This window comes from Salvelinus alpinus, chromosome 36 (assembly GCF_045679555.1).
Source record: "Salvelinus alpinus chromosome 36, SLU_Salpinus.1, whole genome shotgun sequence".
In the NCBI taxonomy this organism is placed as follows: Eukaryota; Metazoa; Chordata; class Actinopteri; order Salmoniformes; family Salmonidae; genus Salvelinus; species Salvelinus alpinus.
Window position 1 is genome coordinate 10511506 of NC_092121.1, and position 21037 is coordinate 10532542.

Genomic DNA, 21037 nt, shown 5'->3' on the forward strand with positions numbered 1-21037 from the left:
GGCAAACTCAAAGTAAAACTGATTTTCCAACAAACTGTTTCTGCATTTAACAGCGTACATTACTGTCCTAAAACTGCTGTCAGGCTCCCTCCGTATGACCGGGTGTCTTGCGCACGTAAAAGCGGGGTATGTTGTTGAGAGTCCCTCCAACTCCCCCTCTGATCTGCTTCGTCCAATGAGTTCGTCGAGGGCGAGTCGGGCCTCATCGACGAAACGAAGGAGACGGTGGGGGAGGGTCACGTGTGTATACACTGTAGGGTTCAGTACCACTCAATTCGTAGTAAGTTGTCAACGTCCTCCCCTTTCGAGAACAAACATCGTCAGACTAGAAACTGTGGCAGTAGCCTCAGTAACTACGCAAAAAGTAATAGATCTAACTATACCGTTTTTGTATTTTGTCTCTCTCTTCCGAATAGAAAAGGATACGACGTTTGTTACAAGTCAACACCAAATGTAATTACAGAGAAATGTCAGTGGAAGTACAGCAAAACCCGATGCCTCCGTAGCCTTGTCGCCGTGCCAAATCTGTACTTTTCTGGTGAGTTTTCCTAAAATGATTATATAATTTTTCAGCAGACTGCATATTGACTTACACGCAAACATATTTCCTATCTATGTTCGGACGAAAGCATTGACTTTACTGTTTAATTTGGCTGTAGAATAAATAGGTAGGCTATGATCAAATAGAGCGTATGTTTGAATGTAGTGGTCAACAATAGCCTCGCAGATGTTATGTCACCTAGAGTTTTATCAACTATCAATGACAGTTCTCCTCGCTTAGCTCCCAATGGTCCGTAGCACCCACAGCAAACCGGCGCCGAATAGGTTACAAGCAAATGGATGCAATTTATCCGCGAGTCTAGATTCTGTAACCGATATAATGATACATTGCTTTTAGTTTAGCAGGATGTATTGCATTAGACAAGTTCAATAAGTTACGAAAAAGTAATCGTTTAACAGCTTTAAGAAACAGAAACAAACAGCGGACTAAATTAACACTATTAACCCATACATACATGTTCATATAACATTTGATTTGATAGCCAACATTTAATTGGCCGATTTGCAGTGATCACAGAACTCAGAAGCATTTATGTGCTTTAATGTTTCTGGAAACACTTGCACAAATAGGTTTCGTAATCACTAAATACCCAATTACCAGCAATCTAATTCATACATAGGCAGATCATACTGTGACTATCATCAACAACATTGATTTGAAGGATGATGTAACTTACAAACATATGAACATTTTACATGAACGTACCGTTAAAGTCAGACTGGTCTCATAGACTAGACATAGTAAATGTAAATCCGGGACACTCAAATTAGTACGATAAGCTGCATGACCAAAAGTATGTGAACACCTGCTCGTTGAACATCTCATTCCAAAATCATGGACATTAGTAGGGAGTTGCTCCCCCCTTTGCTGCTAAAACAGCCTCCACTCTTCTGGGAAAGCTTTCCACTAGATGTTGGAACATTGCTACAGGGACTTGCTTCTTCTATTCAGCCACAAGAGCATTAGTGAGGTCGGGCACTGATGTTGGGCGATTAGGCCTGGCTCACAGTTGGTGTTCCAATTCATCCCAAAGGTGTTTGATGGGGTTGAGGTCAGGGCTCTGTGCAGACCAGTCAAGTTCTTTCACACCGATCTCGACAAACCATTTCTGTATGGACCTCACTTTGTGCATGGGGGCATTATCATGTTGACACAGGAAAGGGCCTTCCCCGATCTGTTGCCGCAAAGTGGGAAGTACAGAATTCGCTTAGAATGTCATTGTATGCTGTAGCGTTAAGATTTCCATTTACTGGAACGAAGGGGCCTAGCCCGAACCATGAAAAACAGCCCCAGACCATTATTCCTCCACCACCAAACTTTACAGTTGGCGCTATACTTTGGGGTAGGTAGCGTTCTCCTGGCATTCGCCAAACCCAGATTTGTCTGCCAGATGGTGAAGCGTGATTCATCACTCCAGAGAACACGTTTACACTGCTTGAGAGTCCAATGGCGGGGTGCTTTGCACCACTCCAGCCGACGCTTGGCATTGGTCATGGTGATATTAGGCTTGTTTGTGGCTGCTCGGCCATGGAAACCCATTTCATGAAGCTCGAACAGTTATTGTGCTGATGTTGCTTTCAGAGGCAGTTTGGAACTCGGTAGTGAGTGTTGCAACCGAGGACAGACGATTTTTGCATGCTGCACTCTACAGCAATCCGCGATCCCGTTCTGTGAACTTGTGTGGTTTACCACTACGTGGCTGAGCCGTTGTTGCTCCTAGATGTTTCCACTTCACAATAACAGCACTTACAGTTGACTGGGGCAGCTCTAGCAGGGCAGAAATGTAACTTCTTGGAAAGGTGACACCCTATGACGGTGCCACGTTAAAAGTCACTAAGCTCTTCAGTAAGGCCGTTCCTCTGTCAATGGAGATTGCATGGCTGTGTGCTCAATTTTATACACCTATCGGCAATGGATGTGGCTGAAATAGCCGAATCCAGTAATTTGAAGGGGTGTCCACATCATTTTGTATATATAGTGTATGGTTGCATAAGATAGAAGATTACTTAAGGCTTAAAATGAAGAGGGTGGTTGGTCAGGGTGGTTGGTCAGGGTGGTTGGGTGGGTGGTTGGGTGGGTGTATAACGTGAATGTCTAGCAACCCAGAGGTTCCATGTCCGAATCTCATGACGGAATACTTTAGCATTGGAGCTAATTAGCAACTTTGTAACTACTTACTTATTTTTAGCTACTTTGCAACTACTTAGCATGTTAGCTAACCCTTCCCCTAACCCTAACCTTAAATATTTTGAAACTTGTGAAACATAGATGTCTATGATTCATTCAGATTTGGTCCGGGCCAGACCAACCAAATTTGGTCTTGTTTGTGGGCAGAGTTCATTAGAATCCAGCGACGGTCAGCGCGGATGCTGTTTACAGTAAATGGAAAGAGAGGGGGCTCATGGGTAGGTGTCAGTAAGAGCCAGGAGAAGTAACATTAACTGGCAAGAGAGAGACGAGCGAGGCAGAGAGAGAGAGGGAGGGGTTGTCCAGACTGTTTTCACACTCTCGCTTTGACTACCAGACAACAGAAAGAGAAAGAATGAGCTGAACATAACAGTATGCCAGTGGAAGGGTGGACAGTAACAGATGACCCAACTCTGATTTGTGACTACTATGATTTCCCATTGTAGCCAGTTCAATTACATTGCCTTGTGTCTTTTCACTGTTACCAATAACCCACATATCTTTAAGATATATATTTCTCGCCCTCATGAGGGAGGATAATGAAAGTTAGCACAAGTAAAGGTAAACCTACCAATGAATGTTTTTTACTGATATACATTTTATTATATATCACGAAATCAATAACAGAATTGTGAAAAATCAGTAACAGAATGACTGTAATTGAACTGGCTACAATGGGAAATCATAGTAGTCACAAATCAGAGTTGGGTCATCTGTTACTGTCCACCCTTCCACTGGCATACTGTTATGTTCAGCTCATTCTTTCTCTTTCTGTTGTCTGGTAGTCAAAGCGAGAGTGTTAAAACAGTCTGGACAACCTCTTCCTCTCTCTGCCTCGCTCTTCTCTCTCTTGCCAGTTAATAAGACACAAGGCAATGTTTCTTAAACTTACAGAAGTCAAATAATTTCTCCAAAACTAAATATAAATATTGATATTAGTTGTCAGAGGTCTTTACTTAAACATGATTGTGTTTTGATGTATTCCTAATTCCTTTTAAGACTTTTTCTGGTAGATTTTTTCTGACCTCTTTTCATTCTGTTTGACCAGAAATCAAAGTCATTACTCATGCCTATTTTTTAAGATGGAAAATGGTTGGAAAATGTATCTATGCATTCATTTCCTGAAAACATAGACTGTTAGCTATTATTTGTCACCTAATTTGATACGCTCCTATGAACTTCACATGAGCCATTTTACAAGTAAGTCGTGGGAAACTATAGGCGATGTTCCAGAAGACTGACAGGCCATGCTCTCACAGATGACTTTGGTTTTAGAAATGTACTTGCACTGCAACCAACTACACACTTACCATGTTTTTTCAGGGTGTATTTACATGAGAAGTCACTTGGGAAGGGAATTTTGGCTGTGCTTTGGCATCCCTTGATATAGTAGCCTACTGATACGTAACTTCCATATTACTCAATATACTGATATCATCATGTTGTTACTTAATTGGTAACTAATGCATTAAATTGTGTTCATGATATAGATACACTTGCTACTCATTAAAAGTCTCAGTGGTGGTTAATTACAGTGTTAAGACATATATTTTCGAAAATATTCACAGATTCCTATGATTATTTTTTCCCTGTTCTGCATTAAAACTGCTATTTAAAGCCCCCATGCAGTCTTTTTAATTGTATTCTTAAATCATTACTGTATGTCTAATGAATCACTGCGTGTTTAAAAAAAAAAAAAAAAAATAAGCTCATTTATTTCCCTAAACCTCCTTTTTCCATTGAAATGCTCAGTCTGATCGTGTGGTCGTGTTGATACAAATGTAAATATGTTTACATACACAGCTCTGATTGGCGGATAGGATCTTCTAGACCAGGGGTGTCAAACTCATTCCACCGAGGTTCGAGTGTCTGCGGGCCATTTTTTTCTCTCCTTTCAATCAAGACCTAGATAACCAGCTGAGAGGAGTTCCTGACTAATCAGTAACCTTAATTCATCAGTCAAGTACAAGGGAGGAGCAGAAAACCCCAGACACTCGGCCCTCCGTGGAATGAGTTTGACACGTGTGATCTAGACTCTAGAGCCCTCGAACTCAACTCTGGACCTCGAAGCCAGGTCCACAGCTTTTTTTCTTAATTGTTGCCCTTTAATCAGGCACTGATTTAGACCTGGGACACCAGCTGGGTGTAATACATTTTCAGGTAGAACAGAAAACCAGCAGGCTCTGGACCTCGTAGGGTAAGAGTTAAATACCCCTGCACTAGAGCCTTCCCGCTTACCCCTTCAAAGTAGGAGTATACATATGCAAATAAAATATGACTGGTCATTGGTCAGAATAATTAGATCCAATTGTGATGTCATGCAGTTGGCCAAAAATGCCATCCCACCTGAATAGGCTGAAATTCTAATAATACTGTATTATTTTGTCAAGCCATTTATGAAGAAAAACTCTGGAATGCCAATATAGAACAGAAGTGCATTAGTTTACGTGAATTCATGCTTCCTTAGTAGCGGCATTCCCCTATTTGAGAGCTAGGGGAAGCACTCGGGTGGGTTTTTCTAAGTGTGTAGCTGACAACATGTTTCTACTGGATTACATAAGAGACATATCACATTTTCCCATTTCGTCATCAACATTGTCTTCCTTCAATCACTTCACTGAGTGCCGTCCAAACAACTGAAATAGTGTTTTCAGGAATTATGCAATATTTATTTATTTATTACTTTTTTACATTCAAGACGTCAGGTCACTCTTTTAGACCGAGGTTGATCCCTGTTCTTTATCTCGTCTAGTCTCTTGTCTAGCATGTATAGTACACAGACTGGCTCAGATTAAGGACCGGCTGGACTATCAATAGAAAGCACAGAGGTGAGGTGTGAAATGGTGTGGAATAAAGTCTGTAGATTAGAGTGTGTCAGACAAAATGAACAGAACTATTTACCGCAATGTTGTAAATAAGTCTGGGTTTTTTTTGCGCTGAAGTTGTAAGAGAAGCCACCTGCCACACACAATCAGAATGCATAGTCTTGCTCATCATTTTCCTGTGATTGTGTAACAAAGTCGCGCTAGGCCATCAATTATAATGAGTGAAAATGCAACAGGTTTTACACTGTGGAGGGTTATGGTATATAACAAACCCTATGCCTGCGGCACACCAGAGCGGGCACCTTAACACAAATCACACGCCGCTCCCCTCGGTTGTTATGCTACTCTGAGGGAAGCGAAAGCAGGTGAGAATATCAAAGGGAGCTATTCATGAGAGCTGAAGGACTTTCACTGGTGGAATTATTCATGAAACAGTAACGCGTTCTCGCATTGTTCTGAAATGTTAATGTGTGTTCCCTCCTAGCCTCTCCTGAAACAAAGTGCAAAGAGGACAATCGGTGGGAAACCAGACGCGATGCCAATGTTATCCTGTTTAGTAGAATAGCTAGATTTTTGAGCAGACGAAATTGCTTGTATGGTATGAAATGAGCTTGTATGAAATGTTGGCCTAATCTAATTGTGGTTAGATTCAGAGTTGATTGAATGCTCTGTTGTTAGTTTGAACAACATCTGAAAGTAAGCCTCCAAATGTGCAGTATGATCCTTCCAAAAAGCTGCTCTTGCTCTAGCTATCAAACACGATTACAGACATGTATGTGCTCTCCTGACGTCATTCAGGCGATTCTGAGAAATAGCTGTACATTCCAGAGGGGGTGTGAGAGGTGTGAGCCTATAATAGCGTGTCACACTATTCACATCAAAAACCCTGAGATATCAAATCCATCTGTATCCCTGAACACCCAGTCTGGAGGGAGGGGACCTGCCAAAGCAGAGTTTCTCCTTTTCTACTTCTCGTAATATTAAACTAACAACATTGAACCTTGAAGATGAGTGAAATGAGCAGATTGTCTTGGATCAGGTCAGGTGTAATATCTTGGTGTTCCCATACTAAATGGGTTGTAGTTAACTTCTATGGTTACAGCATACAATAGTGGACCAGGCTAGTGTAATACCACAGTCATGGTAGGGTTTCGTGACATACTGTTGACGAAGGCTTCTTACAATTCAACCAGGTGTCCTATGAATGACATTTTCCCATCTCAACCAGGTGCCCTTTATAGTGAAGAAAGCGCCTATGGAATGCCCTGTTGTGTTGATGTGCCTGTTACAGTCAGTGAAGCATCAGCGGCGTAGCTCACTTTTTTCACACCCTTAGGAATGTGTCTACCATCCCAGTCCAAGTTCTGTCATGGTCTCTTGAGAGAGAAAAGGTTCGGAAAACCGGTGAATGAAAAGAGCTTTACAGAGAAGCACTGCAGTCTAGTCCAACACGAAGCGTGTACTGGAATACAAAATAAATTAGTTGTGTTTTGATACTACCCACCACTGCGACCTGTATGCTCTCGTTGGCTGGCCCTCGCTTCATATTCGTCGCCAAACCCACTGGCTCGCTCCAGGTCATCTATAAGTCTTTGCTAGGTAAAGCTCCGCCTTATCTCAGCTCACTGGTTACCATAGCAGCACCCACCCGTAGCACGTGCTCCAGCAAGTATATTTCACTGGGCACCCCCAAAGCCAATTCCTCCTTTGGCCACCTTTCCTTCCAGTTCTCTACTGCCAATGACTGGAACGAAGTGCAAAAATCACTGAAGCTGGAGACTCATATCTCCCTCACTGGCTTTAAGCACCAGCTGTCAGAGCAGCTCACAGTTCACTGCACCTGTACATAGCTCATCTGTAAATAGCCCATCCAACTACCTCATCCCCATACTGTTATTTATTTTGCTCCTTTGCACCCTAGTATCTCTACTTGCACCCTCATCTTCTGCACATCTATCACTCCAGTGTTTAATTGCTATATTGTAGTTATTTTTCACTATGGCCTATTTATTGCCTTACCTCCCTTATCCTACCTCATTTGCACACATTGTACATATATTTTCTATTGTGTTATTGACTGTATGTTTGTTTATTCCATGTGTAACTCTATGTTGTTGTTTGTGTCACACTGCTTTGCTTTATCTTGGCCAGGTCGCAGTTGTAAATGAGAACTTGTTCTCAACTAGCCTACCTGGTTAAATAAAGGTAAAATAAAAATGAAAAAAAAATCATATTTATATGCTGGATTATAAACTGCGTGGTTCGAGCCCTGAATGCTGATTGGCTGACAGCTGTGGTATATCAGACCGTATACCACAGGTTTGACAAAACATTTATGTTTACTGCTCTAATTAGGTTGGTAACCAGTTTATAATAGCAATAAGGCACCTTGGGTTTGTTGTATATGGCCAATAAACCACGGCTAAGGGCTGTATCTATAAGGGCACAAGGCGAGACCCAAATGCAGACACAGGAGGCAGATGGTTGAGCTCCGATATTTATTATAGCAAAAGGGGTTGGCAAAAGGCAGGTCAGGTACAGGCGAGAGTTCATAAACCAGGTCAGAGTCCAAACGGTACAAGATGATATGCAAGCTTGAGGTCAGGGCCAGGCAGAGTGGTCAGGCAGGCAGGCTCAGAGTCAGGACAGGCAAGGCAACGGTCAAAACCAGGAGGGTGAGAAAAGAGAGACTGGAAAAAGCAGGAGCTGAGACACAAAAACGCTGGTTGACTTGACAAATAAAACGAACTGGCACAGAGAGACAGGAAACACAGGGATAAATACACCGGGGATAAGCAACACCTGGAGGGGGTGGAGACGAGCACAGGGACAGGTGAAACGGATCAGGGCGTGGCAGTATCCAGGCACTCTGCGTTGTGCCGAAGAACAGCCCTTAGCCTTGGTATATTGGCCATGTACCATACTCCCTCAGGCCTTATTTCTTAATTATACACAGAGTGTACAAAACATTAGGAACACCTGATATTTCCTTAACATAGACTGACCAGCTGAAAGCTATGATCACTTATTGATGTCACTTGTTAAATCCACTTCAGTGTAGAAGAAGGAGACAGGTTAAAGAAGAATTTCTAAGCCTCGAGACAATTGAGACATGGATTGTGCGTGCCTTTCAGAGGGTGAATGGGCAAGACAAAATGTTTAAGTGCCTTTGAACGGAGTATAGAAGTAGGTGCTAGGCACCGGTTTGAGTGTGTCTACAACTGCAACGCTGCAGGGTTTTCCATGCTCAACAGTTTCCTGTGTGTATCAAGAATGGTCCATCACCCAAAGGACATCCAGCCAACTTGACACAGCTGTGGGAAGCATTGGGAGTGCAACTCAGTATTAGGAAGGTGTGCTTAATGTTTTGTACACTCCGTGTATACTGGATTCTTATTCATATACTCTATGTTATGTTAGGAGCTAGTAACACAAGCATTTCGCTGCACCCACTTTAGGGACCCACTATAACATCTGCTAAGCTGTGTACACGTCCAATAAACTTTGATTTGAGGAGAGACTAACTCTAAGTAGGGGGTTGAGAGCTCAAGATACACACCTGTTCTTCCTGTTCAGTACGGCAGGGTGTTATTCCCAAAGACAGGTCACTCGCATGCCTTTGTCATTAGTCTTAGTGAGCCCTCCCCCACCCCTTTAAACTCCAGCAGAAAACGAGTCACCTGGTGGTTTAAGAGTGGTTTTTACAAGGGGCAGTGACAGCCCCATTTCACCTGTCTCTGGGAAAGGAAAGCATCTGGGAGTTTTTGAAAGGGTAACCGTACACCGTCCCCCCCTGCTGCACGCCCCGCCATGCAGTGTACTCTCCTTACAGCCAGCTGGAGAGGTGTGGAGGAGCACACAGGAACACTGTGTGTGTGTCAAATCTAATTGTATTTTTTGTATGCGCCAAATACAACAGGTGTAGATTTTACCATGACATTCTTATTTACAAGCCCTTTCCCAACAACACAGTTAAAAAGTTAGAAAAGATTAGCAAAAAATAATAATAATGGAAATAGTAACACAATAAAATAACAGTAACGAGGCTTTATACAAGGAGTACCGGCACCGAGTCAATGTCTGGGGACACGAGGTAATTGAGGTAACATGTACATGTAGGTAGGGGTAAAAGTGTCTAGGCAATCAGGATAGATAATAAACAGAGTACCAGCAGCATATGTGAAAGTGTTTCTGTGTGAGTGTGTGGCGTCAATAACCGTGTGTGTGTGTGTGTCCTCAGGCCAAAACTGAGGTTATGTAATTGAAAGAAGGAATGTTCTCTTTACTGGCTGTGGTATCTTCTCAGCCTCTTGCAAACAAAATCATCCTGTTTCCAAAACATTGTCTGGAAATGTTATTTTGAGGTAGTCTGACCGGTCACCAGGTAAACACTACGTAATATGAGCTTGTAAATATGCTTCCTTACTTTGCACGAGAGCGGCTTGTGCACCAGTTGATTCATCCAACCTTTTAAGATTATACGTTTTTTGTCTCGCGCTTTTCCGAAGCATCAAACCCCACGTCTCTCTTAGGGGAATCTTATCATTGATTCTATATTTTTCATTTTGAACTATAAGCTTGAATACAATGTTGAGAATTATCCCCTTGTTCCATTCCCTCCTGACATAAGCTCTTTTGTTAGCGTATGCTTTCACTTCTTCCTGAGCAGAACTAATAAGATCTGAGTTGACATGTTCCAGTTCAGACTCCGGCAGGCAGAGTTATGTAACGGGTGTTTTAATGAGCAGCCTCTCACTGCGCCGAGGAGACGGGCTTGATCCCCAGTCAGGCCGTTCCATCCCTCCATGTGCCCAGGCGTTCTCTCTGACCTTACCCTGAACTCCGTCCTCACGCTCAGTCCACTCCACACTGACCCCTCCCTGGGACCGCCCGGCCAGGCGCAGGGGGGCTGCATCACATTTCAGTCTATAAATCTACCCATCACCCCGCAACATCCCGCAAACTCCTTCGCGCTCTCTCTCTCTCGTCGCTGTTCCTCTCGTTCGCTCTCACACACAGACACACGCACACAAATACACACACACACACACAAGCCAGTGTAGTAACCTAAACAGAAGGCGCTCATGCTTTGGAAGAGACATGGATTGGAAGAAGTAGAAGGCAAGCGGCCTGCAGAGTCAGGCGATAGTAAAGAGGGATGTCTTCATCTGGAGGGCAACTAGGGCAACTCTCCAAAGGCAGCCTGGCCCCTGCATGTTATTCTTCCATTAGAACAAGGGATTCACTTGCTCTGGCTGGAGAGGCCCTGAACACTGCAGAAAGAAAGAACGTTTTTTAAGGCTGGAGCTGACCAATGAAACATATTGGGAGGAGTTTTTATTCAGCCAGTGAAATGCAATGAAGTGGAATGAATGGTGTTACCCCAGGCATAATAGCCATGCCGTGTGTGTGTGTGAGAGTGGTCTTGCTTGCTTCTCTCCACAGCGTAGCACTTTTAAAGGAACCACAAGAATGACTCCAATAACATAGATAATCCTAGGACGTCTCAAGGAAACACGTGAAATTAGAAAAACCAAAAAGCCTATTGTTTAGTTTACTTTGTGGTTTCCCACATAGAAAAATATATTTCAAACAATCTACTGATCTTCTTCACGATGGATTATGAGATTGTTTAAAAGAGAATGGAATCGCATTCTCTCTTCATATTTTAGTTATTTTAATTGAAACAGTGTAGGAAGGAGAGCGGGGGACAAATGAGGGTGGAGAACATTTTCTCTTCAGTCATCAGTGTTAATACTTGACCACACATCAGCCGTTTTCTCCTCAGTCATCAGTGTTAATACTTGACCACACATCAGCCGTTTTTTCCTCAGTCATCAGTGTTAATATTTGACCACACATCAGCACTTGTTTATGTAATGAAAAACAAGATAACTTAACTAATGTTGTTCTCCTCTCTCTCTGTCTCCAGCCAAGCCAGTGCACCAGTGCAGCCCTCTCTCAGAGCCCTAGCTATGTGGAGCTGTATGGCTTACAATGAGACGGACTCCAGCTCCGAACACCGGCTCTGCCAGGACTTTGGCCTCATTCTTTCTGTCTTCTCCTTGTTCTACCTCATGGTGTGCTTCCCCATAGGGCTCTGCTACAACGCCCTGCTGGTGGTGGTCAACCTCTCCAACAAAATGTCCATGACCATGCCGGACGTCTACTTCGTCAACATGGCCATCGCTGGCCTGGTCCTCAACCTGTTGGCCCCCGTGGAGCTGCTAGGCCCTAGCTTCACCCGGTGGCCTGTGTGGGAGTACAACAATGAGATCTACATCACCCTGCTCATCCTCTTCAACATCTCCTCCCTGGTCATCATGTACTCCACCACGCTGCTCAGCCTGGACTACTACATCGAGCGAGCACTGCCGCGCACCTACATGTCCAGCGTGTACAACACCAAGCACGTGTGCGGCTTCATCTGGGGCGGCGCCGTGCTCACCAGCTTCTCCTCGCTGCTCTTCTACGTGTGCAACCACGTCTCCACCAAGATCATCGAGTGCTCCAAGATGCAGAACAAGGAGGCTGCGGACGCCATCATGATGTTCATCGGCTACGTGGTTCCGGCCGTGGCCGTGCTGTATGCTTTCGTGCTCATCCTGCGCATTAGGAAGGAGTCCACCCCGCTGGACCAGGACTCATCCCGGCTGGACCCTTCCATCCACCGGCTGCTGCTGGCCTCTGTCTGCATGCAGTTTGTCCTATGGACCCCGTACTACATGACTCTACTGGTACACACTATAGCCGGGGAGCCGGGGAGCTACGGCAGCAACAACAAACAGTGGCTCACAATTTACTTCTTCCTGAGGTGTCTGTCGGAGCTGCTGGCCTTCTCCAGTAGCTTCGCCATGCCTCTCATGTACAGGCAGATGAACAAGAACTTCTCCCACAAGCTGCAGCGGCTGCTGAAGAGGCTAAACTGCAGGGGCACACCCTGCCCTCACGAACACTCCTCAGTGCAGCAGGTGGCGACGTGAGACAGGGCCAGGCCTTACTAACCCCTAACCTCTTACCCAGGCTGCACTTATTATCAGACCCCACAGAGCACGCAACACATGGCCTTAGAAGTCAGCTACAGGTCCACTGCTGCTACTCTGGCTGGAGTCTTGACTTTCAATGACACTAAGGAATCTTCAGTGACTTTCTAGAACTTGACTTTCTTTGTCCAGTTCTGTAGTGAGAGGACGAACCAATTAGAAACCACTAAGTGTATTAGCAAGCTTGTCACTTGGACACTTGGTTGTTAGATTGGGGGCGCAAAGCCATTGTAATGCGGTGTCTCTTCTCCTAATACACACAGGGTGATTCACCAACACAGGCTGTAGAGATACTGCGCTGCACACCAAAACTGACAATGAGTTATACTATTGGAGTAACAATTGTTTTTATGTCTCATGTGTCAATCAGCATGTTACTACTATGCATGTAGCTGGTAGTAGGTAGGAAGTGGAATGCAACCTGTTTATGACCCTGTCAGACCACCCAGTGCCCCGGAGCCTGAGGCCATGTCTCATTTGAAGAGTTCCTGTCCAGCCTCGGCCACAACACTCTGGAGGGGTCTCAAATGGCACCCTATTCCCTACATAGTGCATTACATTTGATCAGAGCCCTATGTGTCCTGTTAAACAGTAGGGCACTATATAGGAAATAGGGTGCCATTACGGACACATCCTCTGTACTCCACTGTCTTGCACCTAGAGAAAACCTTTGCCTGCTCGTCACCCTCAGCAGTTTACACAGTACTATACATGTACCTCGTTTAATTTCACAACTCTACGACATTACATAGGATCATGTGATCGACCGAGAGAATTCTCCACACAGCTTCTATTCAGGGTCCAGGCATGGCCAACTTACCTCTTGTGTCCTAGAATGCTCTCACTTAACTGGCTGCACACAACTCCCAGTCATTGTGTGGGGAACATTTGCCTTGGCTCAGTTTATGTGATGTCTAAAAGCTGCTTAGAGGCACAGAAGTGACCTGCACAGCTGCTTTGCTATCTTGCTTCCCACTAAAGAGGAAGACTGTTTATATATAAAACATGTCCTATTTATAATTCAGCTAAATAATGAACACGTCGGTCACATTTCACTCTTGTCATGTTATGGTGACGTCCGTTATTGCATGTGATTATGTGATGCTATGAAGTGTTGAAGTCTTTGTTTTTAAATTGAAAAGGTCAGTTTAGTCCTCTCCACTTTGAAAGAGACAATACAATGATAAGCTGTAACCCATTGTTTAAACATGTTGCTACTTGCTACTGCTGGGGTATCCAGGCCACCTCATGATAAGTATTGACTTAATTAAAAGATCAGCAGAACCCTTTGAGTTTCATGCTGAGGAATCGTAAAAATGAGTCCACACCCTGTTAATCATTATTTAAGCTCTAGTCAAAGTCCTAATTTATTACAGTTGAAATGCTCTTTCTGAGAAGTAGAGCAACAGAGGGACACATGTTCTGCCCTGCTACTATCAGAAACAAACAAATTACTTATATCTAGACTTAAATTGGCTCATTTTCATTCCAGGGTTGTTGAATGATGGTAGAGTTCACTGAAAATGTCATACAATGAAAAGGATTTTGGCTCTTAAGTGGTAAAGTTAGTTATAAGCAATGCTATGCTACCTTTAGGTATGACCAATAACACCAGGAAATAAAGAACGGTTAGGAATAGGAACAGAAATAGGGAACAGTAAATTCTCAGTTAAAGATTCAGAGATCTTAAGCACTTACAAATTCCTAACATATCATACAAAATGGATGACATGGTACACAATTATTTTCTATTTTCAGGGACCAGTTTTGGCTCGAGCACTACTTTCAAAACTACTGGCTGAAATGATACAAAACCTTTGGCGCGTCACTTTAATGTGATTCTTAGTTTTAGAATTACAGATTCCATCGCCCTTTACCTCCCCTTTATGTTGTGCTGTTATAACCCACCAAAATTAGTATATATTTTTTAAAGAACCAGTACTGTATGTTTATGGGAAACGCTACTCTTTTAAATCCACCTATATAAGCAGAGATAAGAATGTATTTTATTTCATGATGTTTAGCTACACAGGTCAAGATGAATCCAGTTTCAGATGTGATGCTTTTGTGACTGTGTATATACCAGTATATATGTATAATATGAAATATCTGTATATATTGTATGTTAGAGATTTACCGGAAAAACACCATGTCCTCTCACAAATACAGTATTTTTTTCTCAAATATATATTTAGATACTGTAGCTTCAGTAATCTTCTCTATTGTCGGTTGAGTCAAAGACTGATTACACAATAAACTAACATGGGAATTAAACACAATGTCTGTTCTTTTAGTTTCTCTTTGTCGTTACGTTCAAAGTGTTCTTTGATATGCTAACGTCAACTGTATCCGGGATCCACAGTACATTGTCATGACAAATCAATGTAAAAATAGATTGCATTGTAGTCCATTTCTGAGGGTATGCTTGTGTCAGTAAACAATGGCAAAGTTATTTTTCATAGCTGTTTGAAGCCATGGGGATAGTGCCAGCTATAGAGAGCAGAAACCACACGAATGTGTTATCTTGCAACATACCGTAATTCGCTTTGGTTGCCCATCTGCAGAGCTTGGTAAACCATAGCCATTTATACTGTAAAAAGAGCTTGTTTGCCCGTTCTCCCATTGGCAGCTGGGTCTCTTTTTTTCTCTCAAATCAACACACTAATCACATGGGACAGGCTCAGACAACCCCACCTGTGACCCTGGGACCTGGGGGTGTTTCCCTTTGGTCCAAATACAGACCTGTCATGTTTTACATCCATGTGGTTGAAACCCAGCCTCGTCAACAGCAGGATCTACTTAAAACACCCACACATTTTGAAATGAATCAATGCTATTTATATATTCGGATGAATTTAAGCCCCCTTTCGAGAGATGTTATTATGGGTTGATATCCCCTCCCCCATGTCCATTTCCAGGGTTAATGTTGAGCTACCGTTGTGCGCTATAGAGGTAAAAAATAATCTGTATGACAGCGGGACACATCCATTTCCAATGTTAATCTCTTCATATACTGAGACCTAGAATAGACTCTCTGTCTGCACTGTAAACCCACTAGACTAACTGTGGCTGTGGCACGTCCCTTTAACCACACTGTGTAAAACAGGAACAATCCAGGCATTCTATAAATTGTTTTGACATCCGTGGGCCTGGCTATACAGCCCAGTGTTGTTGCAATTCTCAACAAGAGCAATATTGTTCTGCCATACGATAACAGTGTGGAGCAGCTGATGTGGGAGTCGTGCTGGAGATAAAGGAGTCCGAGAAAGCCGCTCTGTAAGTAAGTCGCTCTGGATAAGAGCGTCTGCTAAATGACTTAAATGTAAATGTAAATGTAAAGCAGAAGCAGAAAAGTGAAGAGATTAAATAGCGAGTTGTTTTGTTAGAATGTCCAACTGAGAGGAGTAGAAGGAGTATAAACATTGTTCTGACATATTCCAGCATGGGGAACAGGTGACAGACATGCGATCTAGCCCTTGAGACTTTGGCAGGGTTAATACTCAACAGACCCCTCACACTAACTCAAACCGTCTCAGTCCACATTTGTAATTACTTATGAGGGGATGAAATTTGAGCTTAACCAAATGAAAGCGCCATTGCATAAAGGACAACCCTTTAATCTACTTTAAAGGGATTCCCTGCTGGGTAAAAAAATAACTTAATGATCAGTTGCTGCTGCTACAGCTACTGTTGATAGATACTGTAAATGTTCAGGCTTTAGGAAGTCCTGAGTCTGCACAGTCGTGCAACATATACAGCACATTATACACTACTGCTGTGCTTTGAGTCCTCGTAGCTATAGGTCTTGCCAAACAGTGCAGCCATAGTTTAAAAGATAAGGCTTAAAATACTACCGACTGTACATCTGGAAATTATATGATAATGGAGAGAATTGAAAACGGTTGCCATGGAAGCAGTTCCCTTCTGAGAATAGGAGTTTCTTAAGGTAGACTCACTAGAAATCAGTATTTAGAAAACAACACACTAACCATCATCAGTTTACGTTTCCCTCACTATGATAACATGTTAACCCTTTTAGTTGCTGAAATAAATAGACTAGTTTGTGGCTGCATGTCGTCATTTGTAGTTATTTCCATTCATGAACAATGGTCTGTACTATAATATCCATCTGTCAATGTACTATATTCTATGTGTCAGCTGCAAGTTCCAAATAGGAGAGAGAGAAGCTGTTTCCAAAAACACAGGAAGTCCTATATAGGTGAAGGGCATTGAAACATGCTGCCAACTAGCCTGAGGACAGACAGCAGGCCATGACCCTGTGCCTGGACACAATCAACTCATTGTCTCCCCTCAGCTCCATTGTCAGAGCTACACCTGTGGAGCAGCCAGCAAACAACAACAACCTGCCATAGCCTGACCAGGAGAGAATGTTGATGTTCTTGATGAAAAGACAGTTGGTGAGGTCACCATGTTTGCCACTGACCCCTTTACCCTTGTATCCTATAGTCTATTTGCTGAGTTACTAAATATACATAGCATTTGGCCACAGGCTAAATTCATTGGATGAACAACAAGAGAAAAGCATGTATTTAAAGCTACATGTTTCAGGCTGCGGAAATGGTACGAATAGTTATTATACCAGCTAACAGAGGGTTAATTCAGTTAACATGCCTACATAGTATAATGAGCTGCCATGCTATTAACTGTAACCTGCTGTTAATCAGGGTAAACGGGAGCTTACATGTGCCTTAGAACATGCTAGACCACCTATGTAGCTTGCACATTTGGTTTATCACTTACACCTAGCTGTTTCGGTTGGCTGACACCCAGATCCCTCACAAGATCTTTCAAAACACAGCCAGTCGGTTCCTTCAATAACATGTACCAAAATCAAGTGCAAGACAAGCCTACATTCTGTAACCTCAGGAAAAAGAAAAACAATCAGTAATTTAAAAAATATTATGAGAGAATTTCTGGGTGTTGAGCACACCGAATCAGGCTTGCAGCCTGATGTATTTCCAGACTTGTCAGTTGGCTAGGAATTTGCTTATCTCCTATGACAACAGCACTGTAGGACGGTTGAGAGCAATGACCTCATGATCGGAGTGGAGTTGGACTCTGGCTACACTGCTGTCCTGTCCCTGTAACTTCCTCTGACGGCTGATGATAAGCTGTACTACACCACATGGATTTGGGGTGGGGAGGTTTACTTTAGAGACGCTCAGTGAAATCATCCTCCCTGTCCCACCCTATCCTCTCCCCTCCGCTGGGAAGACAACCAGACCAAAGCAGATTTTTGAAACACTATCCACCCTCCCTCGCCTGCCAGCCATACTCTATGATCTCTACTCCCTCTCCCTCAGATGGGGCCCAGAGAATCAAAAACACAATCACAATGAGAACAGCGTCAGCAGAATATCAAGCAGGGTCCTGGAACCGCTGGAGGAGCCTGTCCGTGTACGATGCCCCCATCATGAAGCGGTGGTTGTGGGTCTGGAAGACTGTCAGAGAGCCAGCAGCATGCCAGGCATGTTAAGTGAAGGCAGATGAATGTGTTCTTCTTCACACCCTCCTTCTTCTTCTCCCCAGTTTATTGAAGCCCAACAGACCTCCCACCTCCTTTCCCCCAGAACCCACAGACAGAAAACTGGCACGGCACTCCACTAATAACATTTGGATGCTGTTCACATTGTCTTGTTTGTAACTTGTTGCGGTATGTGTTGTTGTTCTTTCTTTGATGGTGAGCCTTTCTTTTGTGCTGCCGTACCAAGGGGTGTGAGTTGTGAAAGGATAACTCCCTTGACATGTTTTTGCGTTAATCACAACAAAACCATCACCCCACCCCTCTTTCTTCATCCTATTATCAAACACCCACTCAAACTGAGAATCTAAGCAGTTCATCATAATCCGTCAGGGAGTACTATCAACGTACATCAGATCATCTGTCTAATTAGCCTGTTAGACAGCCATCAACAATGACTCATTTTAGAAATAAACAAGGAACATGCTTACATTATGGCTCAATGGATGTCCAACGTGGCACACAGATAGTCATTCTTTCAGATAATGTTGGTCTTTCCAAAACCAAAACCAACAACAATATGGGTGGCACGCATGCACACACACACACCTCCTCCTACTCCCCCCAACCCACCTTCGCCAGTGTCGGTGGGAGCCAGTGCGGTGTCACCCAAGAAGACTAGTGCACTGTTCAAGGAGGCAGCTGGATCTGCTTTTCAGAGCGCTTGTGCACAGTTCACTGTGGGTGTGTCACAACAACAGCCCCATCAACTGATCCCAGGTCAGTACCCTGTGACCTCTGCCAGGTGGGGATATGAAGTACACCATGATCTCTTCTTAGCCACAGTACACTAGCTTTGCCAGGGAAGCACAGACAAGTCTGTTTATACTAGAGACTATAGTCTTAGAAAAAAAGGTGCTATCTAGAACCTTAGAGGGTTCTTTAGCTGTCCCCATTGTAGGCCCACGGACCAATAAAAAAAGAAAAGAAGCCCAGTCGGGTCTCAACTTACTGTTGAGAGTTGGAATACTAGAATACACTAAGCACAAATTATACATTTGGTTGATCATCAGCAGTCACTCAATTAGCCCAGGTCAGCTACATTTTCTTTTTAGATTGGTAAGTTAGTCTAGCAGCCAGCTATCTAAACTTGTAGTAAGATGGTCGAATAATCAACCGGGGGTGGGGGCCCATTGATCATCAGTAATCATATTCAAATCTGCAAACATCCACCTTATTGGTAAAATGAGTAGAAAAACTAGTTATAACATTTCAAAAATCTTCTCTCCGCCCCATGGCAAAATGTGTAGAATTGCAGAAAAATTGCTTTTAAACGGAAACATTTTCTCTACGCCCCATGGCGAAATGTGCAGAATAGCACGAAATGAACTTGATTTTTTTTTCTTCTCTTTGCTGTCAAGATGGGGCCACTAAAATGGTGGAGGTGGTGAGTTCCATTTTGTTGTGGCCCCTCCCCCATCAAAGTTGCCTATCCCTTCCATAGGATAAACTTTTGAAGAACCCTATTTGCGTCCAGGTAGAACCTGGAACTAAAAAGGGTTCTACCTGGAACCAAAAAGGATGCTCCTATGGGGACAGTCAATGAACCTTTTTGGAACCCTTTTTTCTACGAGTGTATGACCACTGTGAATCACATCTGCAGTAAACAAACATTTTGTTGCTATTTTTCATAACATACAAGCTCTCTAGACTCTTGACACAACTATATCCACAAAAAGGATTTCTCTAAACATGCCAAGCCACGACTGTAGCACTGCTTTTGTCAAGTTCATAAATCATCAATTATTAATACTAGTGTGCCTCCCAGTGGTCATCCATTGATGATGCACCAGTATTTGACTACAGTTTTTCTCAGTTGCTACAAACAATTTTGGATCTGTGTTGAAACCTACAGAGTGCGAATTAGACTGTGACACTCTATCATGATCTGGTTGTCAAACAAATCACTTAAAAAAGTAGGCTACCTGCAAGCATTCGTCCACTCAAAAATAATGCCAACTTCCAAACAGTACACTTTCTGCATATCTTCGACCACCTTTTGCAAATCTTTAAATATAAATGTCATCAGTGAATAGAAAATTCACTGCTAAAAACCTACTCCAGCCTCATTGTGACCTGTTCATCACGTGATTTACTTGGCCTTTCACACATGGCAGGAATAAGTGTGCTGGTTTATAGTATTTGTTTTGTTCACAGAATACTTACACATTATTTTCCATATTTCCCTCCCTTGGTTACATACTTTTTATCATAAGAGAAAAGTGTGCAATTGACCTTTCACTAAGCCCCACCCCCCTTGGTTACTGTTGCAACCTCCGACAACATTTTCCCTGGACGCTCAATCCCCTCACAATGATCTCAAACTGTGGTTCTAATACACAAATAAATTAAACACAGACTACCCCTTGCTAATTAGGAAACTCTTGGGTATGATGTGGTGGACTGTCATTACAATTACTTCACAGGAACTTGGTAAAATTATGTTTTTAGTGTAGCTAACCACTGAATGGCTCTGAATTCACTGTCAGCATTCAGTCAAAGCTATAACCCCCTGTAGAGCTAAGTAGTGCTCTCAAATCTTATCCTGATGTGGACAGCAGATGGGAGTTGAATTTATAACATTGCTAACTTAGCTAGCTAACATACACTGCCGTTCAAAAGTTTGGGGTCACTTAGAAATGTCCTTGTTTTGAAAGAAAAGCGCATTTTTGGATCATTAAAATAACATCAAATTTATCCGAAATACAGTGTAGACATTGTTAATGTTGTAAATGACTATAGTAGCTGGAAACGGCAGATTTTTTATGGAATATTTACATAGGTGTACAGAGGCCAATCATCAGCAATCATCACTCCTGTGTTCCAAGGGCACACTATGTTAGCTAATCCAAGTTTATCATTTTAAAAGGCTAATTGA

The 21037-nt window shown here is 43.0% G+C and overlaps 1 protein-coding gene across 1 annotated transcript; it reads left to right on the forward strand.

Annotated features, from left to right (window-relative positions):
- Window positions 1-261: 261 nt before the first annotated feature.
- On the forward strand, window positions 262-14896 carry LOC139564948 (probable G-protein coupled receptor 146). Its single transcript, XM_071384888.1, has 2 exons — window positions 262-538; window positions 11507-14896. The coding sequence occupies exon 2, from the start codon at window positions 11550-11552 to the stop codon at window positions 12555-12557; it is 1008 nt and encodes a 335-aa protein (XP_071240989.1). The 5' UTR covers window positions 262-538; window positions 11507-11549; the 3' UTR covers window positions 12558-14896.
- Window positions 14897-21037: the final 6141 nt, after the last annotated feature.

Bases quoted from the DNA above. Each gene is read 5' to 3' on its own strand.
- LOC139564948 (XM_071384888.1), top strand. From the start codon at position 11,550: ATGTGGAGCTGTATGGCTTACAATGAGACGGACTCCAGCTCCGAACAC.